This window comes from Trypanosoma brucei, chromosome 4 (assembly GCF_000002445.2).
Source record: "Trypanosoma brucei brucei TREU927 chromosome 4, complete sequence".
In the NCBI taxonomy this organism is placed as follows: domain Eukaryota; phylum Euglenozoa; class Kinetoplastea; order Trypanosomatida; family Trypanosomatidae; genus Trypanosoma; species Trypanosoma brucei.
This window is the reverse complement of record NC_007277.1, coordinates 363,733-388,927: the sequence shown is the minus strand read 5'-3', so window position 1 is coordinate 388,927 and position 25,195 is coordinate 363,733. Positions and strand designations below refer to the sequence as shown.

At 50.9% G+C, this 25,195-nt stretch overlaps 11 protein-coding genes across 11 annotated transcripts, besides 4 other annotated features; all 11 read left to right on the top strand.

Annotated features, from left to right (window-relative positions):
- Positions 1-25,195: part of a sequence feature (sequence corresponds to BAC RPCI93-2L9) that runs on past both edges of the window.
- On the top strand, positions 938-7,441 carry Tb927.4.1500 (hypothetical protein, conserved; the record flags this gene model as incomplete). The annotated part of the gene is made up of 1 exon (XM_839207.1): positions 938-7,441. The coding sequence occupies one exon, from the start codon at positions 938-940 to the stop codon at positions 7,439-7,441; it is 6,504 nt and encodes a 2,167-aa protein (XP_844300.1).
- Tb927.4.1490 (hypothetical protein, conserved) lies at positions 8,057-9,868 on the top strand (the record flags this gene model as incomplete). Its single annotated transcript, XM_839206.1, has 1 exon — positions 8,057-9,868. The coding sequence occupies one exon, from the start codon at positions 8,057-8,059 to the stop codon at positions 9,866-9,868; it is 1,812 nt and encodes a 603-aa protein (XP_844299.1).
- Positions 10,260-12,422, top strand: Tb927.4.1480 (hypothetical protein, conserved; the record flags this gene model as incomplete). The annotated part of the gene is made up of 1 exon (XM_839205.1): positions 10,260-12,422. One exon carries the CDS (start codon positions 10,260-10,262, stop codon positions 12,420-12,422), a length of 2,163 nt encoding a protein of 720 aa, XP_844298.1.
- Positions 13,438-13,869, top strand: Tb927.4.1470 (hypothetical protein, conserved; the record flags this gene model as incomplete). The annotated part of the gene is made up of 1 exon (XM_839204.1): positions 13,438-13,869. The coding sequence occupies one exon, from the start codon at positions 13,438-13,440 to the stop codon at positions 13,867-13,869; it is 432 nt and encodes a 143-aa protein (XP_844297.1).
- Positions 14,163-14,190: a sequence feature (AT_rich).
- Tb927.4.1460 (hypothetical protein, conserved) lies at positions 14,276-15,766 on the top strand (the record flags this gene model as incomplete). The annotated part of the gene is made up of 1 exon (XM_839203.1): positions 14,276-15,766. The coding sequence occupies one exon, from the start codon at positions 14,276-14,278 to the stop codon at positions 15,764-15,766; it is 1,491 nt and encodes a 496-aa protein (XP_844296.1).
- On the top strand, positions 16,220-17,485 carry Tb927.4.1450 (hypothetical protein, conserved; the record flags this gene model as incomplete). Its single annotated transcript, XM_839202.1, has 1 exon — positions 16,220-17,485. The coding sequence occupies one exon, from the start codon at positions 16,220-16,222 to the stop codon at positions 17,483-17,485; it is 1,266 nt and encodes a 421-aa protein (XP_844295.1).
- Tb927.4.1440 (hypothetical protein, conserved) lies at positions 17,647-18,264 on the top strand (the record flags this gene model as incomplete). Its single annotated transcript, XM_839201.1, has 1 exon — positions 17,647-18,264. One exon carries the CDS (start codon positions 17,647-17,649, stop codon positions 18,262-18,264), a length of 618 nt encoding a protein of 205 aa, XP_844294.1.
- Positions 18,365-18,400: a microsatellite.
- Tb927.4.1430 (hypothetical protein, conserved) lies at positions 18,689-20,092 on the top strand (the record flags this gene model as incomplete). Its single annotated transcript, XM_839200.1, has 1 exon — positions 18,689-20,092. The coding sequence occupies one exon, from the start codon at positions 18,689-18,691 to the stop codon at positions 20,090-20,092; it is 1,404 nt and encodes a 467-aa protein (XP_844293.1).
- Positions 20,206-20,249: a microsatellite.
- Tb927.4.1420 (hypothetical protein, conserved) lies at positions 20,584-20,988 on the top strand (the record flags this gene model as incomplete). The annotated part of the gene is made up of 1 exon (XM_839199.1): positions 20,584-20,988. One exon carries the CDS (start codon positions 20,584-20,586, stop codon positions 20,986-20,988), a length of 405 nt encoding a protein of 134 aa, XP_844292.1.
- Positions 21,815-23,362, top strand: Tb927.4.1410 (hypothetical protein, conserved; the record flags this gene model as incomplete). Its single annotated transcript, XM_839198.1, has 1 exon — positions 21,815-23,362. The coding sequence occupies one exon, from the start codon at positions 21,815-21,817 to the stop codon at positions 23,360-23,362; it is 1,548 nt and encodes a 515-aa protein (XP_844291.1).
- Positions 23,726-25,108, top strand: Tb927.4.1400 (vacuolar transport protein 4A, putative; the record flags this gene model as incomplete). Its single annotated transcript, XM_839197.1, has 1 exon — positions 23,726-25,108. The coding sequence occupies one exon, from the start codon at positions 23,726-23,728 to the stop codon at positions 25,106-25,108; it is 1,383 nt and encodes a 460-aa protein (XP_844290.1).

The following is a 25,195-nucleotide window of genomic DNA, read 5'->3' as shown; positions in this document are numbered from 1 at the left end:
TCACTGCCCAGACCCCGCGCTGGTTTTTCTTTTTTGAATCATTTGGTATCGTGTCTCACCAAGTGAAAAACCGGGTGGTCACATCCCCACGGCGCTGTGCAGGACTCAAACGCGTGCACGCACATAAATACATGTGGAAAGAAGGAAAGATGGCGACAACAGTCGTCTCCTTTTCGAACTGGTTGATTACTGAGGTGCTGCCGAAGACTCACGCATGGAACTCTTCCGGAGCCGTGGCCGGGTGAAATTAGCGCACGTCCGTCCAATGGGGATGATGATATTTTTTTCCCCTAGCGCGCATATCACTGCGCGTGCATAAGGTGTGCTTGATAAATGGGACCCCAATATTGGAATAAGGGAAAAATAAAAGACGAGGTAAAACACGGTATCGCAAGAGAAGGGTGCTTCGGGAGGGGGGAACGACTCGCGGTACTAATTAGGCAGCTCTCTCTCTCTCTCGTTCCTTTCCCCGAAAAAAAAAGGAAGGGAGGGGGTGAAGTTAGTGAATACTTGTTATATTGTTGGGAAGGGGTAAACCTTAAATGGTTTTACTGGACCAAAGTGTGACTGCAGCCGTGGACACGCGGTACACTTGGGCCCCTCCGCAGCGGTCGTAAATGGAGGTATCGTGTGGGGCGGGGGTGGAGTGGAAATTCGCCCCCGTGCCCGTGATCGCCATGGATCGTATTGTCATCTTGGGGATGCCTGGCTCCCTGTTTTCTTTATTATTCCTTTACTTTTTTGCTTCTGCGTGTGCTTCTAACATTGTGTGTCCTAACGTGTGTTAGTTTGTTATTGCTGCCGACGTGATGTGCGGCTGTGTTGGTAGCTGATCCATGTCTTGTTGAACATTCTGATCAGTTTTGATTTCATGTAGCATTTTTTTCCGCGTGCTTTTACCGACATCTTCGAATAATGTATGCAGAAGGGGGATATTATGCGGGCCATACGACTAACTGTTGCGTGTCGCTACCTAGGGCCTTTCCGGTCTGTCACACTGAGCCCCGTGGTGCTTCCGGTGCGACTGTTTCAAACGCAGGAAATTACCCCCGGCGAGGTTTCCCTTGTGGAAGCCACTGACGAGTCAGACAGGGCGTTTGGGGAGACTAGGAAGGAAGATTTCTCCTTTGACGGTAGCAGTGAGTTTCCGGAATGCTTTAAAGACACAAAGCACGTGGACACATTTTCCCGTGCTCGGGTAGTCAGTTTCATCAAACGTTTCTCCCAAGGAGCAGTTACCAGTAGCAGTGAAGTTTTTGAGGGCCGAGAGATCGTTAACGACAATGGTACGCCACTCTACCATAGCCGTGTTCGACTACCTTTTCGGAGCCACACAGGGGAACTGTGGGCTCATGGCGTTGCGTGCAATAGTAAAGACGCTGAACTCCTTGCAGCAATGCATGCTGAGCACATAATTGACGAGTTCGGCTATCACATTTACACGCTGCCGTCAATGCAACGGAAACATGCGGAGGCTGCTCGGAAGGCAGGCCGGTGGGCCCCCTTGCCAGACGAACTTGAGAGGACCCAATCGCCTGTCCGCGTACCCCTTCCACTCCGCCGTATTGTTGATCGTGACGAGACCGAGGGTGGTAAATGGCTTTTAATTGACATGCGGCCGAACCATTACATCTCTCCCAGTCACACATTACTGTCGCCGTGTTTGTTTGACACAACAGCAGTTCACCGCATTAAATCATTTTTGGATGAGCACAAGCTTTCCTTTGCTCAGCTCTGCACGTCGGTGGAGGAACCAGGGGAAGGTGGTGGTCAGTCCTGGTATGTAGCCACCGTCTCCTTACCACCTGAGTTATCAACATTTAGTGAAATCAAAGCGCAAGGAAAGGCGCTAAATCGCGAAGCTGCCGTGACACTCGCCTGCATGCACGCGGAGCTTGTCCTCGATGCCCACTCCATATGTCTCTATCCTTCCGACTCCACAAAACAGAAGCAGCATGCGCTGGCAGCCTGGAGCTACGGGCGGCCCGCCCCATTGCCAGGAGAAGATCAGAAGAACCCCTCACATGTTGTCTGCCCCCTACCACTTAAACAGCTGGCAGTACGGCGCGAAGACCGCATTTCATGCATAAGTTACGAAGAGGATATCATTCGACGGCACCGCGCACTGACGGACCAAACGTGCGAATTTATAGAGACACCGACCCTCGACTCGTCGGCGGTGGAACAGCTGAAACAGTTTCTGCAGAGAGAAAATGTTCCGAGGACCGATCCCTTTTTGGTTGAGGAGGTAAACGGGTATTACAAGGCCACTGTGGTGCTACCCTTACCCGATTTGTATGGCATACGGGGTGGCGTCGGCATAGCCATGAATGCAACGGATGCACGTGTTTTAGCGGCCATGCATGCCATAGACGTCTTAAATATACTTGGGTTTCACCTCATGGATGGAAGTACGGCGCGCGCCGAGTGGATTGCCGCGCGCAGGGCCCGCGGTGAGAGTGTACCAGCAGACACACGAGACCCCAATGTGTTAAGCCCCTCAGGGAGGCGGCGGGTCGCTACAGGAAATTCCTCTACTCAAACTCCATCTTCCTCAACGAATGCGAGGAGCGTTGCTGCCGCACCGGATGTCGGTACATCGGATCCTACCGCCCCGCAAAACACCAAACGGAGGGTGGCTAAGAGGGCCCGAGTGGCCGATGCGCAGCCGACCGAAGAAAAAGATGCGGCTAATTCAGATTCAGACGAAGCGACAAGTTACCTCAAGATGCGGGAGACAGTTTCAAAGGAGTTGTGGAATCTGGAGCCGGATAGCCCGGACGGCTACATCATGGTATCACCCACGGATCCAGAAACGCGCACGCAGTTCGAGCAAGCACTGTACTCTCCTCGTCAGGTAGACCTTGGTTCTAAGAGTCGCATCAAAAACTATTTGGCCTCCGTGGGGCGGCGAATAGAGGAGGTTTTTTTTGTTCAGCGTATTGAGGCCGAGGACAATGGGGGACAGGCAATCTGTCGGTGTGCCGTGAATTTGCCCGTACCACGTCGCTTCGGCGACCGCATCGCGTTAGGTGAAGCAGTTGACCCGAAAGATGCGGAAAACCTCGCGGCCATGCATGCGGAATTAATATTGGACACCTTAGGGATCCCCATTTACACAGACAGCGCCCTGCAACGTCTACATGTCAGGTTGTGCGCCAAATGTGGCCGAAATGCACCCGTTGAGTACTCTGAAAGCGTTGCGGCTGCCACCGCGTCACCTCCGCCTCTTCGCCGGGAGGTAGTGGGGTCCATTCATTGGGAAAACAAGTCCAAACGCAGACGAGCAGCAATAAGTGTACAAAAGGGGGGCGGGCCAGCGAACTCCCAGGAAACGACGTCCGCGCTGCGTGAGGACGAAGAGCCGCTAATTGCCCCCAAAGAAAGACGGGAGTACACGTTTGTACCTGAGAAAGACCTGGACCTCGTCTCCCGAGCGCGAGTGCACTATTACTTGAGGCGGAATGGGATAGCGAAGCTTGAGCCGGAATATCGCATGGAATTACGGGGACTTGGTAACGTGTTGCACATTGCAGAGCTGACGCTCCCGCTTCCTGACGTGTACGGAAAGAGGGTTGCCCACGGTTCAGCACTTACCAAACGCGACGCTGAGATACTATGCTGGATGCACGCAGAGCAGATATTAGATGCAGTCGGGCTGTGTCTCTTCGATAACCTCCCCATGTTGCAAAGGAGGCATGTCGAGTGCGTGAAGCGACTCGGACGATGGGCGCCTCTCGTTTCTGAAAATGCCACGAAACCGCCTCACACACCCACACCGCTCCCCCTCACACTTGGAACAACGCAAGAGAAGCCGCAGTACCCGACGCCTCCGACGAATGTGCGGCAGGACTGGGAGCAGTATGCTCAAGAATGTCAACGATACATTGAGATTAATGTGATGCGGGAGCACAATATTTTCTACGAGATGGGAAAGACCCCCCGAACTGGGGATGAAACTTACGACGCTGCACTTGCAGAAGTTGAATCGATGCCGATCGATCCCGATGCAAAAACAGTGTTGCAGCGTTACTGCAATGTTGCAAACGTGAACTATCCGACGTTTTGGAAGTCGCGCACCGTGGGTCCCATTTCGTGCAGAGTTTGTCTCACCACAATCGAGGTCCCGGGACACGAATACTTAAGGGCTAGCGGCGTAGCGTGGAATAAAGAGGCCTCGCAACGCCAGGCGGCAATGCACGCCCTTGCGCTGCTGCGCCGTGTAGAACCAGATTTCGCTGAATTTGAGAAACAGATTAAAGCAGAGGTGGTTGATAAAGTTAATCTTGTCGATCCTGCGGCAGTGCTCGATGAGGAAGCTCCGGTGTTACGCCGCACTGCACGGGTGAGTAAAAAGTCCCTTGGGAACTGGGACCCGGTGTCCAAGGACTTTTCTCATGAAGGTAAGGTCCGTATTATCGAGCTCTTCACTGTCTGCTTCGGACTACAACCACCACTTGTGCGGCACTTAAACCGTCGCAGCGGGTCGTTCGTGCAGCACTTTACCGTCGTCGAAGTGACGGATGAAGATGGCAAAACATGGGTAGGAACTGGCAGAGACGCAGGACCACGTTTTAATGAACCGGCGGCATTTGACGACCTTTTCTCGAAACTCTCCCGCGGTGTTCAAGGCTTCCAAGCACTAATGGACCTCATTCGTGCCCATCCCCACCTTGACCCAGAGCACATTGCCAACGTGTCGCTAACCGACTCTCAGAAGGAGCGTATCCTCAAAGCGGTGGATGGCCTGCCTATGGTGGAAGAAGAAGATGTCGCACATCCTGAGCAGTGGGCAGATGCGGACTCCGATAGAGGGATCGGTATCATGGCACTTATTGCCATGGATGCATCGCAGCGAGCGCAGGAGTCGCAGGAGCTGGAAGCCAAGCTGCAGGCGAAACTAACGAATGAGGAATACCAAACAAGGTATGCTTCGCAGAGGCAGAGGCTGCGCATTTATGAGAAGCGGGATGAGATTTTGCGTGCAATCAGTAGCAATCAGATAGTTATTATTTGCGGCACAACTGGGTGTGGTAAGACGACACAGGTTCCTCAATACATTTTGGACGACATGACAGAGAAGGGAATGGGTGGTGATTGTTCCATTGTTATCACTCAACCCCGTCGACTAAGCGCGGTTTCGATTGCACGCCGCGTCGCCGCTGAACGACTGGAAAGCATTGGAGAAACCTGCGGATATTCCATTCGCCTGGACGCAAAGCCAGGACGGAACATCAACTTCTGTACTTCTGGCGTACTGCTCCGCCTTCTTCACTCAGCCCCGCTGCTAAATGGGATTAATTATCTCATCATAGATGAGATACACGAACGCGACATTAACTCAGACTTTCTGCTGATTTTGCTGCGGCAGCTCCTGCACCGTCGTAAGGACCTTCACGTCATTCTCATGAGTGCAACGTTGCAGGCGGATCAATTTGGCAAGTACTTCGGTAATGCTCCGATCATCAACGTGGAGGGGTACGTTCACGCCGTCGAGGAAATGTACCTGGAGGACCTAGTTCCCATTGCTACTGAGCGGAATGTCATGACACCTCTGTTGAAAGAGGCGGCTGCAGCTTTGGAGAGAAATGGGGCAGCTGACGGGTTTTGTCCAACCGTCGTGCCTCCCACCGCGAAGTACGGGTTTTTAGAAGCTACAGCGGACATTGATTACATGACTATCCAGATCGCCATAGATCACGCTGTGAGGTCGCTTGATTTAACGGACTCTTCTATCTTGGTGTTTCTACCTGGGTGGGATGAAATTAACAGGGCAAAGGAGATACTTGAGCGCAACGCAAAGTTTCATATCATATGTTTGCACTCCTCTGTGGGTGCAGAAGAGCAAATGCGATGCTTTCTTCCGGCGCCAGAAGGAAAAATCAAACTTATCCTTTCAACAAACATCGCAGAAAGTGGTGTAACGATAGACGATGTTGCAGCAGTTATCGACGTTGGTCGGGGAAAGGAGAAATCATATGTCATGCGTAAGGGAACTACGTCTGTGGGCCGCAACGAGATGGGATCTATGTCACAGCTGGTAACCGTCTATGCTAGTCGGGCGAACTGTGTCCAGCGCCGTGGTCGCGTGGGTCGTACGAGGCCAGGTATGTGCATTCGCCTCTACTCGAAGAAGCATTTTCAAAGCCTGCATGACTTTCAGACGCCTGAAATGCTCCGCACTCACCTCGATTCACTGTGTCTACAGATTCTTGCCCTTGATTTGGGTGACCCAGCCGACTTCTTGCAGCAGGCACTTGAACCACCGTCCTCCGATCATATCGAAGCCGCCATGAAGCGCTTGCATGAACTCGGTGCCACGACATCTACACGTCAACTGACGCCGCTTGGGCTACGACTTTCCAGGTTACCGGTAGCGCCCAAGGTGGGGAAGATGGTGATTATGGGGGCCATTCTGAGGTGTTTGGACTCCGCTCTCACCATTGCCGGGGTAAGTGACACGGATGTCTTTATAAGCACACGAGAACATCGCGAAGCCGTCCGACTACACAAGGAAGACCTCTCGTACGGTACACAATCTGATGTAATTGCGTCGGTGAACGCTTTCAACTTTTGGGTAACGTCGCACTATGCAAAGACGCCCGCGGAAGTGGTGTATGACCTGCAGGAGAGAATGTTGAGCGTCCCTCAGCTCCTTACTGTTTCCAAGTACAAACAGCAGTTCTTTGAAATTGTTGCAGGCAGTGGGTTCATTCATATGAAGCAAAATTATAAAGATGCGAAAAATAAAGACCGCGCAGATATCTTCGTTGACCAATCTGAGTACTCTGCCGACTCTCTCAATGTTGGCTTGGTGAAGTGTGTTGTTGCTTCTGGACTATTTCCTAATGTCGTTATGAACCGGGGGAAGCGCCTCATGAGGAACAAACTTGCCAACCGACTGGACCCATCATCGGCATCTGTTGTCCATCGTACATCACAGGAAAATATTGGCCAGCCCTATTTCGTGTATGATGAGCTGGTGAAGTCATCGGAATCCGAACGGCTGCTCGTGCGGGATCTCACCAATGTGTCACTATGGACCATTCTTTTAATGGGCACCAGCAGCATGCCTGTCACTTACCGCGACGACCTAAATTTGGCGGTGGTGGATGAGTGGATTATGTTCCGTGCAACATTCGGTACACTGGAACTCATACGGAAGTTCAAACGTGCCCTCAACGTCTGCCTGGGACGCAAGTTCATGAACCCGAATGACGAGGAAAACAACGCAAAACTGGAGGAACTGCGTTGCATCATAAAGGAACTTGTGTGTACGCCATTCAAACCGAACGATTTGGCGGAGAAACCGTGGGAGGAGAAGGGCGTCATTATAGAACCATGCACAGAACCCAAGGGGGGCTCAAGTGAAGCAGAAAAGACGCACGTCAACTCATCACACACCCCCACCACAAGTGCTGAGGCTGGTGGAGACTCGTAATGTGGCCAAAGATGAGTGGGTCGAGCTCATGAAACCATTTCCCCAGAAGGTCTTAGCGCTATGTTCCCTATGCCACCATGTTTCGGGTCTGCATGCGCACTTTTGGTAGGGAATGGAGGCAGAGGATAAGTACGCCGCTTAAGGTAAGCAATAGTAATCTTTTTCAAACCCTAAGGAACTCCAGAGTGTGGCGACTATTTACGCGGCACTTGAGTGTGTGGATTTGGGGGGGAGGGGTAAAGGCAGAGAAGAAATGGTGGCAGTTCTCCTTTAGCTTTCGGCACACTTTTTTTTTCGTTCCTCTTAATCACACTTGCCCCCTCCTGTGTTCTGTCTGCTGGAAGAACACCTGCGTACCAAAAGTCACAGATACATAACGCGTGGAGTTGTTCACATCTCCCTCATTTCTTTATTAATCCATATTCAGGCGCGTGTTCCTTCTTTTGTGTTTGGTACATTTTACCACACTTGTTCCTTTTCGTTTGTGGCATCTCTTTTCCTCCTATCATCTTTCTTTTGTTTGGGCCACTTTCAATACTTGCACGACAGGCGGCCAGCTCGCCAACATAGAACACCTACTCAAAGAAACTCTTTGGAACGTCCGGGAGAACTACCATGTCAGACGGCGGTATCTCCACTGGAAGTCATCAGCACCTCGGCAGTATTTATCGCTCACTCGAGTACCTTCCCCGGTACTTTCAAATCTTTGCACTCTTTGGGGCCTTCTTTCTCGCCTCGATACGAGAAAATCCGGTGATTGCATGGCTGGCTGTTACCATGCACAGTTCCTTCGGAACAGAAATTGTGTGGTCCGTCGAGTACCAGCGGCGGCTGGAGTTGATGACACTCAACGAGCGCTTGTCTCTGACACTTTACGGTGTGGCACTGTCAGCACTCGCCATGTTCACGTATGTTAAAACCGGCCGCGATGTTTTATACCACCTTGTGCAGGAGAGTGGAGTAGACAGCAACAGCAGAAGGTGGCCTGTAGCCATCATGTGCTTAATGCTAGCCTGCGAGGGGATGGTAATTCTGAAGGAGGAAGCGGCATGCGAACTTTCCAGTAGCGATTCCATTGCGCATTTCGTGCTTACAGGATTTCGTGGGTTTGAGCAGACCGGCTTCGACCCGCGTCTGAAGTACGCTAATCCACACTTTCTTATTCAGGTGCAAATTTTAAAGGCGTACGCAATGTCTTTTGTAAAGCGTATGTTACCAGCGGTAATACTGGCGTTTGTTTACCGTTCGGGGCGAGACGCCCGAAGGAGCGCTCACGCAGCCTTGCGTTGGTATATCATGACGATAATGATATTTCGTTCATTGTGTGAGGCATACACAATGATGTACGGGGATGGCCTTCGTCAATACAGTTCGTGGAGTTTACTCCTTACCTCAGTGGTATGGTACGCTATGGTGAATTATACCTTCGGTCCATCGAAGCGAGCTGGGTGGACTGCGTCAACGTCTTCTGCTTCATCCGTCAGGGAAACAACGAATGGCATTAGCAAGTGCATAGTCCTCTTTTTTATGGTGTATCTCTCCGTATTGGCGCTGGTTGTGAGCGTCCATGTGGTGGAGTTGCTTCTCATTTGGTTAATGTTCTTCCTCTTGACGGTTTGGATACCCGCCATCATTGACTCTTGCGCAGTCAGTTACATTATCTGCATCACTACCGCAGTTTCATTCGTGGTGTATAAGATGAACCACACGACAAAGTGGGGGTCGCTGCGACTTATTCCTTTGTTCTCGCTCTGGTGGTTGGATATATGTATCCTGTATAGTTTAGTCGCCAATGTCACTCACTCCCGGTTTGGTGGCACACTGGCGGTGCTCGTAGCGTTGGGCTTTCATTGTTATCATTCATTAGAGGATCTAGAGCATGGTGTGAGAACTAGTGGGTCATACGTTGAAAAGGTCGTGACAATGCTTCGAGAGGTGGTGGAGGAAACAGTGACCATGGATGAGGAAGTCTCCGCTGGACCTCGTACCGAAAAAGCGTGCTACAAAACGCTGGTTGTCGTGGCGTGCGCAGTCATGGGGTTTCTTATTTCTGTCGCAGCGTTGCTAGAATATTCCCAGTCGTCTGATGTTCGAGTGCATTTGCTCAATCAAAACATCATACTCGTTACGCCTCGAGTCCTCTTCAGGAAGTTTGTGAGGACGTTTATTCTTGTCATAAGCCTCCTCGTTTTTGTTATTGCAGGTTTGGTGATGTATAGGCTTGTACCGCAGTTGGCAATGTTTGTCCCCGACTTCATCGCCCTTGGGGTTGCGGTGGGCGTGGCCTGTGCAATTTTGGGGAGGCTGATTGATTTGCAGGATCCCCTTTACGACGCCCTCATGCGACTAATTGGAGCCATGGAGCCACCAGCGTTAACGGAGGACAGCGTTCTTGACGAGGGGTACGGCAGATGGAAACACGCGTGACCAAGCAACTGGCAGGTGTGGTTCATCATCACAGACCCGGGAAGGAGGGAAGTGGAGTGAATAGTGTACACATTTTTTTTTGTTTAGTTGCTTCGACTATCTTGGCTGTTGCCGCTGCGTTCATCCTCCGGTTTACAATCCCTTCTCTTCACACACCCGTTCTCCCAGCTCCCACCCGCTTTCCCCAGGGAGATGAGGTGCCTGTTCTTTGCGGTCGTCGTTGAAGGAGTGCACTTTGACACAGCTGCCCCTTTTGGTTCTAATTCCTTCATTGCTTCAGATTCAATTTTTACTGTGGTCCTACCCGTTAATTCCGGTGCTGTAACTGCTCTGCATTTGTTTCAAAGGATAGGAGGGGCCGAGAAGGTGTCATCAACCTCGTACACAAGAGATGGCAGGTGGAGCTGCAGGTAAGGTGACTCGCACTGGTGATGATATGCCAGACACTCTCAAAAAGTACATGCTCACCAGAGAGGTGTACCGGAACGCGTCGGTTGCTATCCTTGTTGATGCGTTTGTTCACACACGCAGATACTTGAAATCGTGCCGAGCGGACGGTGACGGCGCGTCTTCGGGGTTAGGGCCCGCTGGAGAGTCGTTTCGCGGGTTGTTTTTTCTCTCGCACTTCCATTCGGATCATTACAGCGGTATTACTGAGAAGTGGTCGCACGGAACTATTTACGCTAGCCGCGCCACAGGGAATGTTTTGTGCTGGAAGCTGGGCGTTCGGAGGTCCTGTGTGGAATGCTTGGACCTTGCGGTGACGTATATTTTCTCCCTCCGCAATGGTGATCTGGTGAAGAAGGAGGAAGGACGAGCAGAGTGTGGCGAAGGTTGTTTCTCAGTGGAATTGATACCCGCTAATCACTGTCCTGGTGCAGTTATGTTTCTCTTTCGATCGGCAGACTTCGGCACGATTCTCCACACGGGTGATTTTCGCTTCAGCTCACCCGCTGTCCCCGCTTTGAGCATCAAACACAGGTGCTGGGAACCGGACCTCAGGAGCAACCCTGTGCTGAAGAGTATGGGAAACGTCGATGTGCTCTTCCTTGATAATACATACTGCCAACCGCAGTTCACGTTTCCGGACCGAGCCGCGATTTTTCAAACAGTAAATAAGGAGGTATTAGACATGATCATGGGATGCGAACGCCGGCTAAGTTACTCCCAGAGCCAAGAGCACATGCAAACAAAGGAGGAGGGGCAGACGGTCTCAGTAGCTGTGATAGTGGGATCCTACTTCATTGGAAAGGAGATTATTGCTCTCTCAGTTCAGGAGAACTTTCCCTCAAAGAAATCTGGCGATGGGGCGCCTGCGTACGCCCCAATATACGTGACCCCGGAGAGGTACGAGGCCATGAGGCAACTAGATTATTTTCCCGAGCGCTTTACGCCACACCATATGAAGGAACCCCAAGACATCTATCTTGGTTATCGTATGGGAGGAAACGGGGAAAGCGGCGGGGAATGCACAGGCCGATTCACAACATGTGAGGTAAAGCTACCCGTCGACTCGGAGATTTCAACATCAAAAACTGCTGGTGAAATGTCTTCTGACCATGTGGCCCCCGACTCGATGACCGGTGGGGTGAAATACTCGTTAGCCCTGTTTCTCGTCCCATTGTCCTTAACAACGTACAGTGCTCTGGCTCCAGCGTTCGGCAGACCAGTGAGAAGAAGGCATGGAGAAGGCACCGCAATAGATGGTGGAGCAGCCGATACCGGTGATGAAACAGTTAGTCTGTGGGGAAACGAAAGGGTGGATTTAAAGCAATTTGATGGCGTCCTCTTCGTGAATCCCACCGGGTGGGCTGCGAAGGTTTCCAGACAGAAAATCAATGAGCGCGTGTCGCTTCTGAACATTCCCTACAGTGAGCACTGTTGCTTTTCCGAACTCATTGACTTTGTGGAATTTGTGAATCCCGCCCTCGTGGTGCCAACGGTGTCAAAAGAAGCGTTCGCGCAACACGAGTCCTTATTTGCTGAAAAGGCCCCCCGGCTGCGCACCCGCTACTCCAACATGCAGCCCATCTGTCGGCTGTTGGCGAGGGCATCTTCAGTGGACAGTCCCGAAACACGCACACAGCCTGGAGATGCTAAACAAGAAGAGTCCATCAAAACTGAAAAGCAGCGGAACCCTTTTGCCATTGGGCGGAGCTTGAACGCGGAGCCAAGTAAGGGGTTGAGTTCTGCAAACACCTGTGAGAGCCGCAAAGGACCCGAATGTGTGGATGTGGAGGATGAGGAGAGCACCGCATCGGAGGATACGCACAATAGAAATGAAAGTGGTTCTTTACCGAACTTGGTGGAGAATGCACGCAACGAAGTGGTGTGTAAGGAGATGAATATTCAACCGGAGCGTGTCATGAGCACAGTTTGTAGGCTTGGTAGCGTAACTCAGATCCGTAAGCGTGGCCGACCTCATAGCAGGAAACCGCCATCGGTTGCTGCCACTACTCAAGCAGCTATCCGAAGGTGGTGTCAAAGTGGTTACAAAAGTTCGGACAGGGCAAACGCCAAAGAAGTGATTGACCTGAGTAGTGACTCAGAATAACTCTTGGGTTAAAGGAAGTGCGAACTGAAAAGCAGGGGGCCGACAATCCAGGGGGGGGAACGGTACCTGATGAAAGAAGTAACATAGTTTTTCTTGTTTGCTCACTCTTCATTTTTTTCTTTGTAAGTCCATTTACTTTCGATTTGTGCGATAGCACATGCCTTTGTTTTGTTTCTTTTTGTTTTGTATTTTCTCCTCTCGACCGCCATTTGCTTTGTTAAATGACGCCAATACATACACTGCAGCTTAACCCTGAGCTATTTGGGCACAAACTTTCGTGGCACTTTTTCTTTTTTTTTTCGTGGGGGAGAGGCTGATGGAGGGCAGATTGTGTTACTTCTTGGCGCCGCCACATGAAACCGCCTGTATTGGCGCAGTTGCCTAGCGTACATGTGTGTAAAAGATGCAAAATAAAATGAAAAGGGAATAAACTTGAAGAAGAGAGTATCCGTTAACTGATACTCAGTACAGAACTTGTTGGGACTCGTCTACGCTCCCATGCGGTCATGTAATGCGCTGCATTGCGAGTGTTTTGTGCGATTTCTGCACCGCCTCCGTGGGAAATGACACATTATCATATATCTCTCTCTGTCTGTCTGTGCATTTAAATGTGAAAGGGGAGGTATTTGATTCTTTCTCTGCTTTTTATACGTGTGTATGTGTGTGTACGTGTATGAGAGAGAGAGAGAGGAAGGATGGGGGTCACATGGTGAATGTTAAATCCCCAAAATGCCGGAACATTTACTGTCTTTCTTGTTTGGTATGTGGCACGACAACAACAACAAAAAGTTACTACTGCCTTCATGGTGTCGCGAAAATTTAACCACGAATGGTATCGTTGTATCACTTGTTTTCCTCCTCATTACACAATGTTGCAGTGGTTGTGTGTTTTATAAATGAAAAATAAAAAAAGGGAAGAAAGGAAACTCTTTTAGTCTGTACCCTGTATCATCTATTTCCCGTCCTTTAATTTACTTCTCATCTCGGTTAATACTTACTTAGATAGCAGTTATTGATGCGGCACTTTGGACCTTCCATAGCACATTTTCCCCTGAGCGCTAACCAACTGCGCTTCAAAGCATCGCACATTCGAATAGCCAACCGCAAACGGGTAGAAATGTTCGTAGCGAAGCGTTTCCACCTCCCAACACGACTTGCAACGGCTGCACCGGACATCGCAGCAGAATGGCATGATGAACTCAATCCAATGCACATGTATCCGGCAATTATTGGAATTGGTCACGTGCAGCCGGTATGGTGGAAGTGCGCCATTTGCAGCCATTCGTATCAAATGAGTGTTGAGAAACGTGTAGTGCGGGGTGGCGGCTGCCCTCAGTGTGTAGTTAATGGGAAGCGAGCGGTAGCAGATGGAGCGCTTGAAGGGGAAATGGATTCGCAGTTGCGGCCAAAGAGGCCCGTCATGTTCAACATGCGTACAAAGTACTGAGTCTAATAGGTGAGGTCACAATATTCGCAAAGTTTTCACCGACGCATCGGTCTGTCATACACAAGAAAAAAAAACATACGCGTGCATGTTTCCCTCGTCCCCCGTGTCCTAACGGACCGCGAGCGGGCACCTACGTGCATAGCCACTCCATAATGACAGATTTTTTTTTCTGGTTAACTTGTTGTGTTCATTAGTTACCGTCTTTGTATTTTACCGTCGTCCTTCATCCCATCTCACCCGATCTTCTATGCGGTAACTCCCCACTAAGAAAAAAAGCAGAAATTCCTGCATTGATAATAATAATCATAATTATTATTATTACTGATTTGTTTTGGATTGCGGCTCTAGTTTTGGTTTTGTTGCAATTAGTTAGTTGTTTTGATTGCCCAGTGGGGTTGCATGTACGATGCTTCGGTGTCGAGTAGCGGATGTCGTTTCCAGTGACCAAATGTGTGAGATGACTAACTTTCCCCCCGTCCAGGCTACCGTTGGCTACGTTCAGCTACTCCGCCGACTTAGTTTCAAGCGGGAATTCTTTGTGCCCTTTGTGCCCACGAAACACGTAATTTTCACTTTTCAGACGCGCAATCCGCTGGAAGAGGGAAAAGTGAAGGATGAAGTAACTGATCTTGTGTCTCATTATTTCAACTGGATTAGGGAGAGGGGAGTCTATTCTTTCCAGATACTACAGCTTTATGTGTGCATCCTCTCGGGTTGCACCGTTGTTGTCATCGAATGCCCTGACACACTTACTACTTTAGACGTGCACTCATTCTCGCAAGAGCCAGAGGCACCAACGGTGGGGAAGCGTCGCGTGTTGGTGTTTCCGTGCGATAATGATGAAATATCAGACTCTGAGTTGGAGAGCAATTATTATATTGTCCCCACATGCACGCTTTGCGCAGAGAGGTTGGAACCCACACTTACCGGCTACAGTTCTCCCACTTGTAGTTGTGTTGATGGAAGGGAGTGCAGGTGCCTGCTCGAGCAGTCCTCCTGCGTGGTGTGTCAAACATCCATCACAATGCAGCATGAGAGCCAGAAAGTGCAATGTGAGCAGTGCAGCCGCACAGGTGATCCATGGATCTGCCTTGTGTGTGGGTACGTTGGATGTAGTCGATACCAAGCTAAGCACGCAAGGGAACATTACCTGCAGCACAAACACCTCTTTTCCATGAGCCTCCTCACACAACAGATATGGGACTACGACAGCGACGCCTTTGTGCACCGTGTGGTTGTTCTCCTAGACAATGCTACGGGTGCTGTCAATCGTGTACAGTATCCTGACAGAGACAATATCCCGTCATCCCTCGCGGACGAATACGTTGACGCCGCAGCGGAAAAGGTGAGCAAGAAGCACATTAACGCAAAATTCGACTCCAAAGTTGAAACGTCAAACGAGCAATTGGCTCTTATGATTATAAGTGAGTTGAATACTCGTCGTGTGGAGTACGAAACAGAAATGCATGGAGGCTCTCACCATTTGAATGATGAACTCATGGGTGACCCCTCGCTGTGTAGCGTCATTGTCGCAGAAAGGGCTTGTGCTGCCTCCCGTGAGCGGTGGTGGCAACTACACAATGCTAACAAAAGCATTCAGGAGGAGTTGATGCAGCGGAGGAGGGAGGAAGAAGCACACCAAAAAACGATCGATGAGCTCCAGCAGGAGTTGCGGAGTGTCGTGCAACACTACGCGACACGGGAGTACTCCCTCTTAACGGAAATCAATGAGCTGCGACAAACAATTACAGACGTGGAAACTAACTTGCGAACGTTTGCGAAGTTGTCCAGAGGACTTGGGAACGACACATTGGAACACGTTCGTATTGTGGGAGGAACGAAGGAGCCAAAACCAAGGAGGAGAGGCGGAAATAACACAAGAGACGGGAGAGCGTAGAGCGCATGTATGTTCCTCTCCCTCTCCCGTCTTGGTGTCACTTCTCCAAAGGGAGAATTTAGCGCTGAAGGGTTGGCTACCCATATTGATCCCCCTCTTCGTAAATTTATACATATATATGTTTGCTTATGTGCTTAGTTACTGGCACCAGTGTCACTGTCTTAGAAACTCCCTCATAACGAATTTGTAATACACTGAAAAAAGTTTGGGTGAGGGTTAGATAACCTTCGTGCCAGGTGGAGCTGCGTTAGTGTTGTGCGAACTAAACAAATAAAAGGACGTGTGGTGCCCGTGCATGCGTTGGACTAGTGTTTAGTGTTCTGCCTCATATCCATGGGCACATTATCCCTTTTCTCTTTTTTCCGCACAAATACATCTATACACTAGCACCTACAGTACTGTACCCCCTGTGGGAAGGTAAAAACGACATTTTTCTGGACGCTTGATGCAACCATGATGATAGGTGTCCCGCCTGAGGCATCTTACCTCCTTCAAAGGTTAAGCCGCCCCAACAAGTTCAAGAGTTATGCATCCGCTCGCTCCTTTGAGGCCGATTGCGCTGACTTGATCACATTGTGGACCAACCTGCCACTGGCACCGGGAACGGAGGAGGGAGAAGATATGCAAAGGAAGTTGGTGGACATGTGGTCCGGCTTTGTGAAGAACGCGGTTTCCTATGTGATGAGTGGCAATCCACTACTGAATTACAGGCCACTGTTGGAGGCAATCTTGGCGTCGAGTGCAGCAGTTGAGTCGTCCATACTTACAGCAGCATCGTGCAGCTCAGCTGTCTCCACCAACTCAGAGTGTGTTGAGTCCCTCACGAAGGCTGTAGTCGATGTCGTGGCTAAGCGGACCGCTGAGATAGCAGCGCTGATTCCTCCACTAGACTTGTTACAACAGGTGCTGATGTTCATTGACCTACTGCAGGAATATTATCACCTTCCGGGAGATAAGATGAAAACGACCGGCAACTGTACGTCTTTGAACCCAATTTTACTTCATCCCCTGATATTAAACGTTGTCAAAGCTTACACGAAGCTTGTCGAGCGCTGTGCTACGTTGTTCGTTGAGGAAGTGGCCTTCCCCACCTACTGGAATATTGGCGGTGCGCCTTCACCCGCCTGTATACTTGTTGATGGTGTTCACCCAACGATTTACTTTTGCTTCACCACAATGATCTCCCTTGTACGGGCTTACAGAAACAGCGGTCTTGCGGGGGACGACAGATCATGTCGCCAAGTTATTGCGCAGGTGTGGTACCATGGTTCCTTCGCAATGATCGCCGCGGTAGAAACTGTGGAAAATAGCGAAAAACGGAAAAGGCAACTTGAGATAGATACATTACATTACGTGTTATTTGCTCGTATGTTTCGTGAGTTTGTTGGGGAGGGTTACTTTGCCCCGGTCACCAGGGCACTTGTGAAACTTCTTGTGACAGTAGGCGGGTGTGTCCGCGGCGGAGCAGAAAAAGAGGAAGCCAGCGTACACGTACACAGCTGCACAAAATTCGTCGACGACATATGGAACGTGTGCCCAATAAAAGAGCTGGAGTGGCTTCAGCTGGGGGCAGCGGCCCGTGTGGCTCGGCGTGACGGCAGCCCTAACGATGGAGCCTTCGTTCCGTGGAGCAAAGCTTTTGTTCGTGCTGCAAATGTAGAAGTGGCGCGAGAGGTTCCAGCAGGATGGGAAAGTACTTGCTTTAATAAACTTATGTGATGCCTCTAGTCCCTCACACCGAAAGGAGGAAAATGCGAAGTACAGAGAGTGATTTGGTGTTGGCCTGTAGAGCTGTGAATGTCTTATCGTGGTACTTGTACCGTTACATTGCTTGTCTAGTGAACCACATGCATTCGTTCCCTTGGTTTGTACTCAAGTAGATGCCACGCTCCCTGTTTCGCAACGTTCGTGTGCTGGGCGCCACGCCTCGGTTCGCCGCCGGTGTTCAAGGGTTGACAGAAGCAGTGTTGCTGGCGGAACGAGCCCCACAAGCTGTTGAACTTTCCATCCACTTTGTTACACCTGGCAGAATGCATGAGCTGAACCTCGAGCATCGTGGAGTGGACAAACCAACAGACGTACTGACGTTCCCTGGAAGCGGAAGTGGGACGCCCTATGCAAAGTTCCTCAACGAAACAGTTTTGCTAGCTCGTGTGGAGGGTGACAACGCGTGCGTCGCTGACCCAAGTGTATTGGCGGAGCGTCGTGCCCTCCTTCAGGAGCTCGGTGACATTTACTTTAGCGTGGAATACATTTCGATGCGTTGCTCGTGCAGGCCCACGCACTGCCTAAGGTTCCACGACTATCTGCAGGCGGCGTTGACGCACGCGCTGCTTCATGCCTTGGGGTACGATCACGCCACACCTGAGCAGTGGAAGAGGATGACGAAACGAGAAAGGTTTCTTAGGCATCGGTTATCTGTTTGGCGGCGGCGTTGGCCAGGCTGCCTCCAGGAGCTGGATGGAGTTGAAATGCTGATGTCCCCGGTGACGCGGTGAGAGGTGCGTACAAGCGATGGGGCAGAATGAGTGCATGGGTGACCGATTGTTTCCGTTCGGGATGTGTGTGGCATTTAGACTGGTGGAAGTATATCTGTCCATATATCTGTCTATATATATATATATATATATACATTTTTTACGAGAAGAGAAAAATCCCTTCCCATTTGAGACCAAAGCTGTCTAATGTCACGAAGTTGATTGCCTGGTACCCGCACAGTGTCTTCGCACGCCGGATTACTCTCCGTTGCTCAACTTCTGTCCACTGATCTCTTTTTTGTTCGTCGGTTGAGTTGTTTAGAGGAGGTCGCCAACGTTGGTGCCGTAGAACAGAAGAGAAAAGGGGTCATTACACTATCATTAAGGGGTAGCACCTTGCCTTCACTCCCTCCTTGTTTGGTCGGTTAGCGTTTTTAAGCGCACTATGACCTTGCCTGAATTGGCGGAGCCCTGCGCACTTTTGCGTGTGTCCGTAGGAAAGCAAAGGAGAAGGTACCTCGGAAAGCAGAAACATGCAAAACGAATAGTTGGGGGAAGCGAGAGATATGCTGAAGAAGTTAGGATTAGGAATTTCATCAAGGGTGTGGAACCGCTTCCGCCGGTGAAAGAGTGTGAAGTGATGGACTATGTAAGGAAACTTAAGTTGGAGGATCTTACGGACGATCGGGCAGCCCACCTGACGTCACCGTACTCCTTGCACGCCCATATCATGCGGGAAGTGTTGGAAGAACTGACGGAAAATATCTGCGCTTCGGTGCAAAATTGTGAGTGGAATAAACCCACCGAGAGACGGGAATGGGACATGGATTTCCGTTTCTTGCACGAGTGGTGGCTGTCGCTACGCACTCTTCCCTACAGGGAGGAACCAAATGGCCACTACCCGCCTCTTATCCCGTGGAGTGAGCGTGGAAAGGAGGCGGAAAATCAGCTTCTCGCGGACGTTGCTCTCAAGATACGTCAGTCAAAATCCCCGCTGTACCTCCTTCACCTTGATCACATAAATCTCACTCCCGAGCAAACAAACGTGCTTCTGTTAGATGGTGTCTTTAGAAATAATAACAGTGGTGTGGAGACCTTTTCTGCTCAGTTCTGCAACATTGGTCCTGCCTCACTGCTGGTGATACTTCTGATTCTTAACCATGCCACTCAGTTGGAGCCGCAGGTAGAAAACTTACACCTTGCTTACAACTGGATCGATGCTTCCTGTGTGAACATGCTGACGACACTTCTTCCGCTGACGAGCATAACACGACTGAGCCTTCGCGGCAATCGTTTTGGGGGTGGAGATGTAGGATTATTTCAGGAGTTCCTGATGGGCGGCTGTATGTTTCTAGAAGAACTCGACTTAGGTTATACTTCACTAAGCGCCCCTGAAGTGTATCAACTTATCCGTACTATTCCACTGCTTGGGCAGTTACGCGTGCTGCTGTTGGACGGCGTGCCTGTACCGGAGGGTAAAGCGGCATCTCTTCTACGCGCCATTCAGTTATCACAGCTTATTAAAGTGTCGCTGATTGCAATCCCAGCATGCTCTAGTGACTCGTATTTGGGGCGAGTTGCCGAGGCGTGTAGAAAACATTGGACGGGCCGCAGTGGGAAGGGGTCGGGATGGTACTCCAGAGGGTCGGGTAGCTTCTTTGAGGCGTTTGACAATCGGGCTTCAACGTTTTTCAGACCCAGAGACCGGTCGGCGCTCCCTCCCGGGTATCGTCCATTCACCACGAACGATCCGTCGCTTCACCCCTGGTCGAGAAGGTTGGGGACTCCAACAGATGGCACAAGGGAGGGGGGATGGTTTACTTCACCTTACCCAGCTAGCCAAGGATGAATATGTAGGGCGTTAGATGCGCTAGTTTGTAGACTGGATTTTTATTTGTTCCACAGACACACACGAGCCTCTACCCACAAATCAAAGAAAAAGGTCTTTAGTGGCCGTTCTTGTGTTTGTGTGTTTGTTTGTTTTTGTTGTTTTTTGTTTCTCTGTTCCCCTTTCTTTATTGAGCGTATCTTACCGTTGTTATGCGCCCATGTACCTTCCAAACTTCCCGACTCTCCATATTTGACCACCTTCACCGCCCTATGGCCGTTTTCTTGGGTATGTATACAAAAGCCACCCCCGTTACGTTAATACATGCCGTAATGACATCACTAGTGTCCTCACCCTTCTCTTCACGACTGCATTTTCTCTGCATTACTTGCCTTTGTTTCTTTTTCCCGGAAATCACTTGGTCCTTCACAGCCATAGTACTGGAGGAAAGTGCTTTGCTGGCCGTTAACTCAGCCCAAGGAAGAGGCACCCTTTATATAACCATACTAGTGATGTTGTGCCGGTCATCACTGTGGTTGTGTGGTCCCAAGATGACGCACACCAACGCGCAACAACAGGTGCTGGAAATTAACTCCGCTTATTCACTTCTCCGCATGTGCTATCGCTCCATCGATATCAAAGTTAAGTCCCGTCACGCCCGCCAGTTCCTGCAGAGGCGGCTGATGGAGCAGTGGCATGTGCATTGCCGCGAGACGGATCCGGAGAAGCAGCGGTTTCTGATGGATCATGCGGGAGCTTTCCTTCAGGCGCTTCATTCCCCCCGCAACCCGAAGCCAGGTGAGCCGATTGTGTTTCAGTTGTCGAGACGACAAGCATACGAAGAGGCGCTCAAGGAGAAGGCTGAGCGTGCCACGAAGACGGTGCATAAATTACCCGTGGGCGCGAAACTTAGTTGAGGCGTGTCATAAATTGCGGTAAGGTGTGTTGAACTTGAATTTTCGGCGGGTGCCCGCGGTGTGACCCCTTTGGAGCGCGGACCCACGCCCCAAAATGGAGCAGTCGGTCCTGTGTATGGGGGCGTTGCTTGCCAATATTCACCTGTGGATGCCTTACCTGCGATAGGAAGGTGAAATCATAAGACGTAGTGGTGCAATTTCATTGACTAGTGGGGCGCTCCTTCAGTCGGATCCATGCCAACAAAAAAAAACGTGCTCTGGAAACGGGAGGTGCATTTGCTCGTAATGTTGTGGACGCGTGTGTGTCGTGTTTGTTTGTTTGGACTTCCACACGTCTACCCATGTTTATCGTGTTCTGTTTCCTTTCGTAACTGTGAATTTATTTCGTTCTTAGTGAGGCAGGGAGGTGATGTTGGTCGATTTTTATGTGCGTTCAGTGAGGAAACAGATGACCAACTTTTAAATTTGTCAACCGTCTTTGCTGCTCTCGTTGCCTCACTCCCATCGTCACTCGTGCGCGTAGTCAAACATGTTTTCCTTCCTTACTTCGGGAGGGGCGCCAGTTTCCCACATAACCGGGAAGAGGGGGACTGCCGTTCCGGTGAAGCGATTGCGGGGTATTGCTCGCCTTCCCCCGGCGGGGGGCCTACGCGTACGTGCGAATGCCGGAATTATGGCAATGGCGCCCTCCTCCTCTACGTCGCAGGAGGGCGACCACTCGTTCAACACCCTGGCAGTTGCAAGCCTGAATCCGGAAGTGCCTTCTCAAGTAGAGCTTACAGTCATGACCGTCACGACCGCCGGCTGCGGGGAGGAACTTTCTTCAATGACAGTCGCACGGCGCACTTTCAACTTCAGTGCTGAGCCATCGCAGGGCATTTCCAAGGTGGTGTGGGCTGGTCGAACGACAATTGCCGTGATGAGCTCTGTTGGTGAGGTGGTGTGCCTTCGCTCGGGCTTGTGCGAGCCGTCTAATGCGCAAAACGATAGCGAGAATGATGACGGCGGCGATGGTACGTGTGAGGGTGACAGTAGCGTCTTGCTCCGCATCCCGCAGCACGCGATTGATGTGTGCGCGTTGACAGTTAACGGATACGCAGTCATAGTTACCACTGATCACATACGGACAGAGAGTTATGCGTTCGCAATTTCTGGTGGCGCCGCGGCTGCGAGTCATCAACACCGGGAGCTATCTATTGGAGCCTTTCAACTTATTTCCGGTTTGTCAGACTGCCACGGATGTCCCGCGGTTCTTCTTGGGTGCACGCTTGGAAGCGTTGTTCTATTTGAATGGTCGTCTGTCAAAGAGAAGCCTATTGCTATTCGGTCGCTCCTTATGGGACCCACCACCCGCTACATGGCAATCTCCGCTGGTGTGCAATATGTTAGTGTTGCCACGAGCGGTGAGGAGGTGGAACGAGTTGTCACATTTTGCGCACTGGGAAACACTGGAGCTGAGGACCAGGCAGAGCGGGGTGCGCTTTCCCTGAAGATGGCAGACGGCACCCCCCTTTGCGTAATGGAAACCGTAAGCGACTCGACTGCTTCACACTATTCGTCTGTGCTCCCATCGTGGAACGATGTCTGCCGTTTGGACTCTGGTCGTCCGCAAAGCGTTAGTTCGTTGCTACTAGTAACGCAGCCGCAGTTAAGTCCGACAGCAGCGGTGCCACAAATCCTAGTTGTTTCGGTTGCTCAAGATAAGTTGCATGTATTAAGAAACACGAGTTGTACTGATGTTCCGGCAGGCAAAAGAAAGGGGAGTGCTGAAGCGCTGCGCCCAGAGACCACAATTGATGCTCAAATTTTCCTCGCGACCTCTCTGGAGTGCAAAAACGCCTTGAGCATGTTTAGGGGGGACGCCACCATGGTCGCCACGATCCGACGCCCACGGAACACAACTCCAGGGAAGCTGGGGGGAGAGCTATGTCTGTTTGATAGCGAGCGGGCAATTGTGTTTGGCTTATGTGAAAATTGTGAAGTGGAGCCACGGGCTTCTGTTGGTGTTGAGCATGAGTCCAGTCTTTTGGCTGGGTTAGTGTGGCCCTTTGACACTTCGGATGCTCTGCTCCTGCTCTCAGGGAAGCTTCTTGATGGCTGTCATGGTTCTAATGATGTTAGTAATGATGCAAGACCGAAAGGAGAAACGAAGAAAGTAACAGTGCGCACCATTGGGGATCTTACACTGGTATCTGAGATTCCACAACCGTGGAGACGAAGTGGAGCAGCAGGCTTGGACGAGGAAAGGCTGACGGAGGTGGTGCGGGCAGTTGTGCGGCAGGAAAACGAGAAGATGATGCAGAGATTAGAAAAACGCCTAGAGGCAATCGAACGTACTCTCAGTTTGTTATCGAGCCAGCGGGGGCGCGAATGATTCTGTGAGGGGGGCAAAGTAAACTTGAATTTGTGGGGGTGTGCGATAGTCACCGCTTAATGGGCCGGTTGTGGATGTTGCATCGCTTCTTCCTTACACTTTGCCTCTCTCTCAAATGTGAAGTGTTCTTCGAATATTCCCCGCCTACGTTTGATTGTGTGGATATCCCTCTGATGAAAAACTCTCCCACCTACCTTCACCAACGAATATAATATACGTGCGTTCACGTGCACTTACATTAGCGAGGCAAAAAAAAAGCATTCACAGATAGAGGGCAGGCAAATAATAGATTTTCCAAGAAGGTGTGACAAGAACAACAACGACAACTTTTCTCAACTCTCGCCCTTGGAAGTTCGATCGGCCATGGAAGATTCCTTCAACCTGAAGAAAGCAGAAGAGGCCATACAGTTAGTGACGGAGGCGCGCGAACTGCTTCTGCAATACAGTCACTTCCGAAATGCCGGTGAGGACGCAATCATTCGCCTCCAAGGAATACTGCGCGCCATACTACAGTGTTCCTCTTTAATGCAAGCATATGACGATTCGCCGCATCGTTGCGCCATTTACGCCCACGTTTCCCGTACCCTTCTCAGAGTTATTGATCTTCCACCTGACGGAACCTTTCCCTCTAGCCACCGACAACACCAGCAACTTCAGCAGTACGAGATGGAGGCAAAACCATCAGTCTCCAGCTGTGAACAGGAAGTGGAGGAGCTTGGAGCCGCCATTTTGTACCCACCGGGAAGTGTCGATGGGCTCAAAGAGCATGGAAATACCAACAGGGTCCGGTGGGTTGACGTGAGTGGCTGTGAGGACGCCATTGCTGCCTTGAAACGAGCAACGGTGCTCCCACTACGATTCCCTCATCTGTTTCAAGGTAAACGGCACCCGCCCCGGCATATTCTCCTTTACGGCCCACCAGGTACAGGCAAGACGCTGCTTGCTGCGGCGGCCGCGGCTGAGTATGCAGCACCACTGCTTACCGTGTCATCAGCAGACATTTTGAGCAAGTGGATTGGGGATTCGGAGCGACAGGTGCGGCGCGTTTTCGAGGTGGCCGCCTCCTTCCCCCGCTGCGTTCTATTTCTTGACGAGATCGACGCGATAGGTGGCGTACGGGGCGGGGCCGGGGAGAGCGAAGCATCTCGGCGAGTCAAAACTGAACTGCTTCTGCGCATGCAAAAATCGCATGTGGATGGAATCACGCTTATAGCAGCCACCAACATTCCTTGGGGACTTGACAGCGCTATTCTTCGGCGTTTTGACCAACTCGTCTTTGTGGGGCTTCCGCCCTCGGCGGCGCGGTTCCGACTTATTGTTGAGGAACTACGGCATGTGCCAAGTGAACTTGGTGAGGAGGACATCCAGTGGCTCGTCAACTCCACTGAGGGATACTCAGCATCAGATATTTGCCGCATAACGCGACGTGCCGTCATGGAACCTATACAGAAGATTTCAATGGCGGGGTATGCAAAGCCTATCAGACCTTCCACCACTACTGTGAGTAACAGCGCCCCGACTGACAATGAATTGGTTTCACAAAAGTCGAGCAGCGGCAGCCCGCAGTACGTACTTTGCGACGAAGATGAAGAAGGAGCGCGACCAATTGAAACTGTGCCTACGGCGGCACTACACGTACCGGCAGTGTGTAGGGAGAATTTTGAGTGCGCGCTCCGTGAATTCCCGCCCACTACCACTTCGGAAGAGCTGGAAAAGTTCTTAAAGTGGCGCACAGGAGGAAAATGAGGACCTGCGTAACATTTTGCTGGCAAGCATGAACTCACATCAGTAAGCGAAAGGCGAGGAAGAACTAGGAGTAACCTCTGTCCCTAA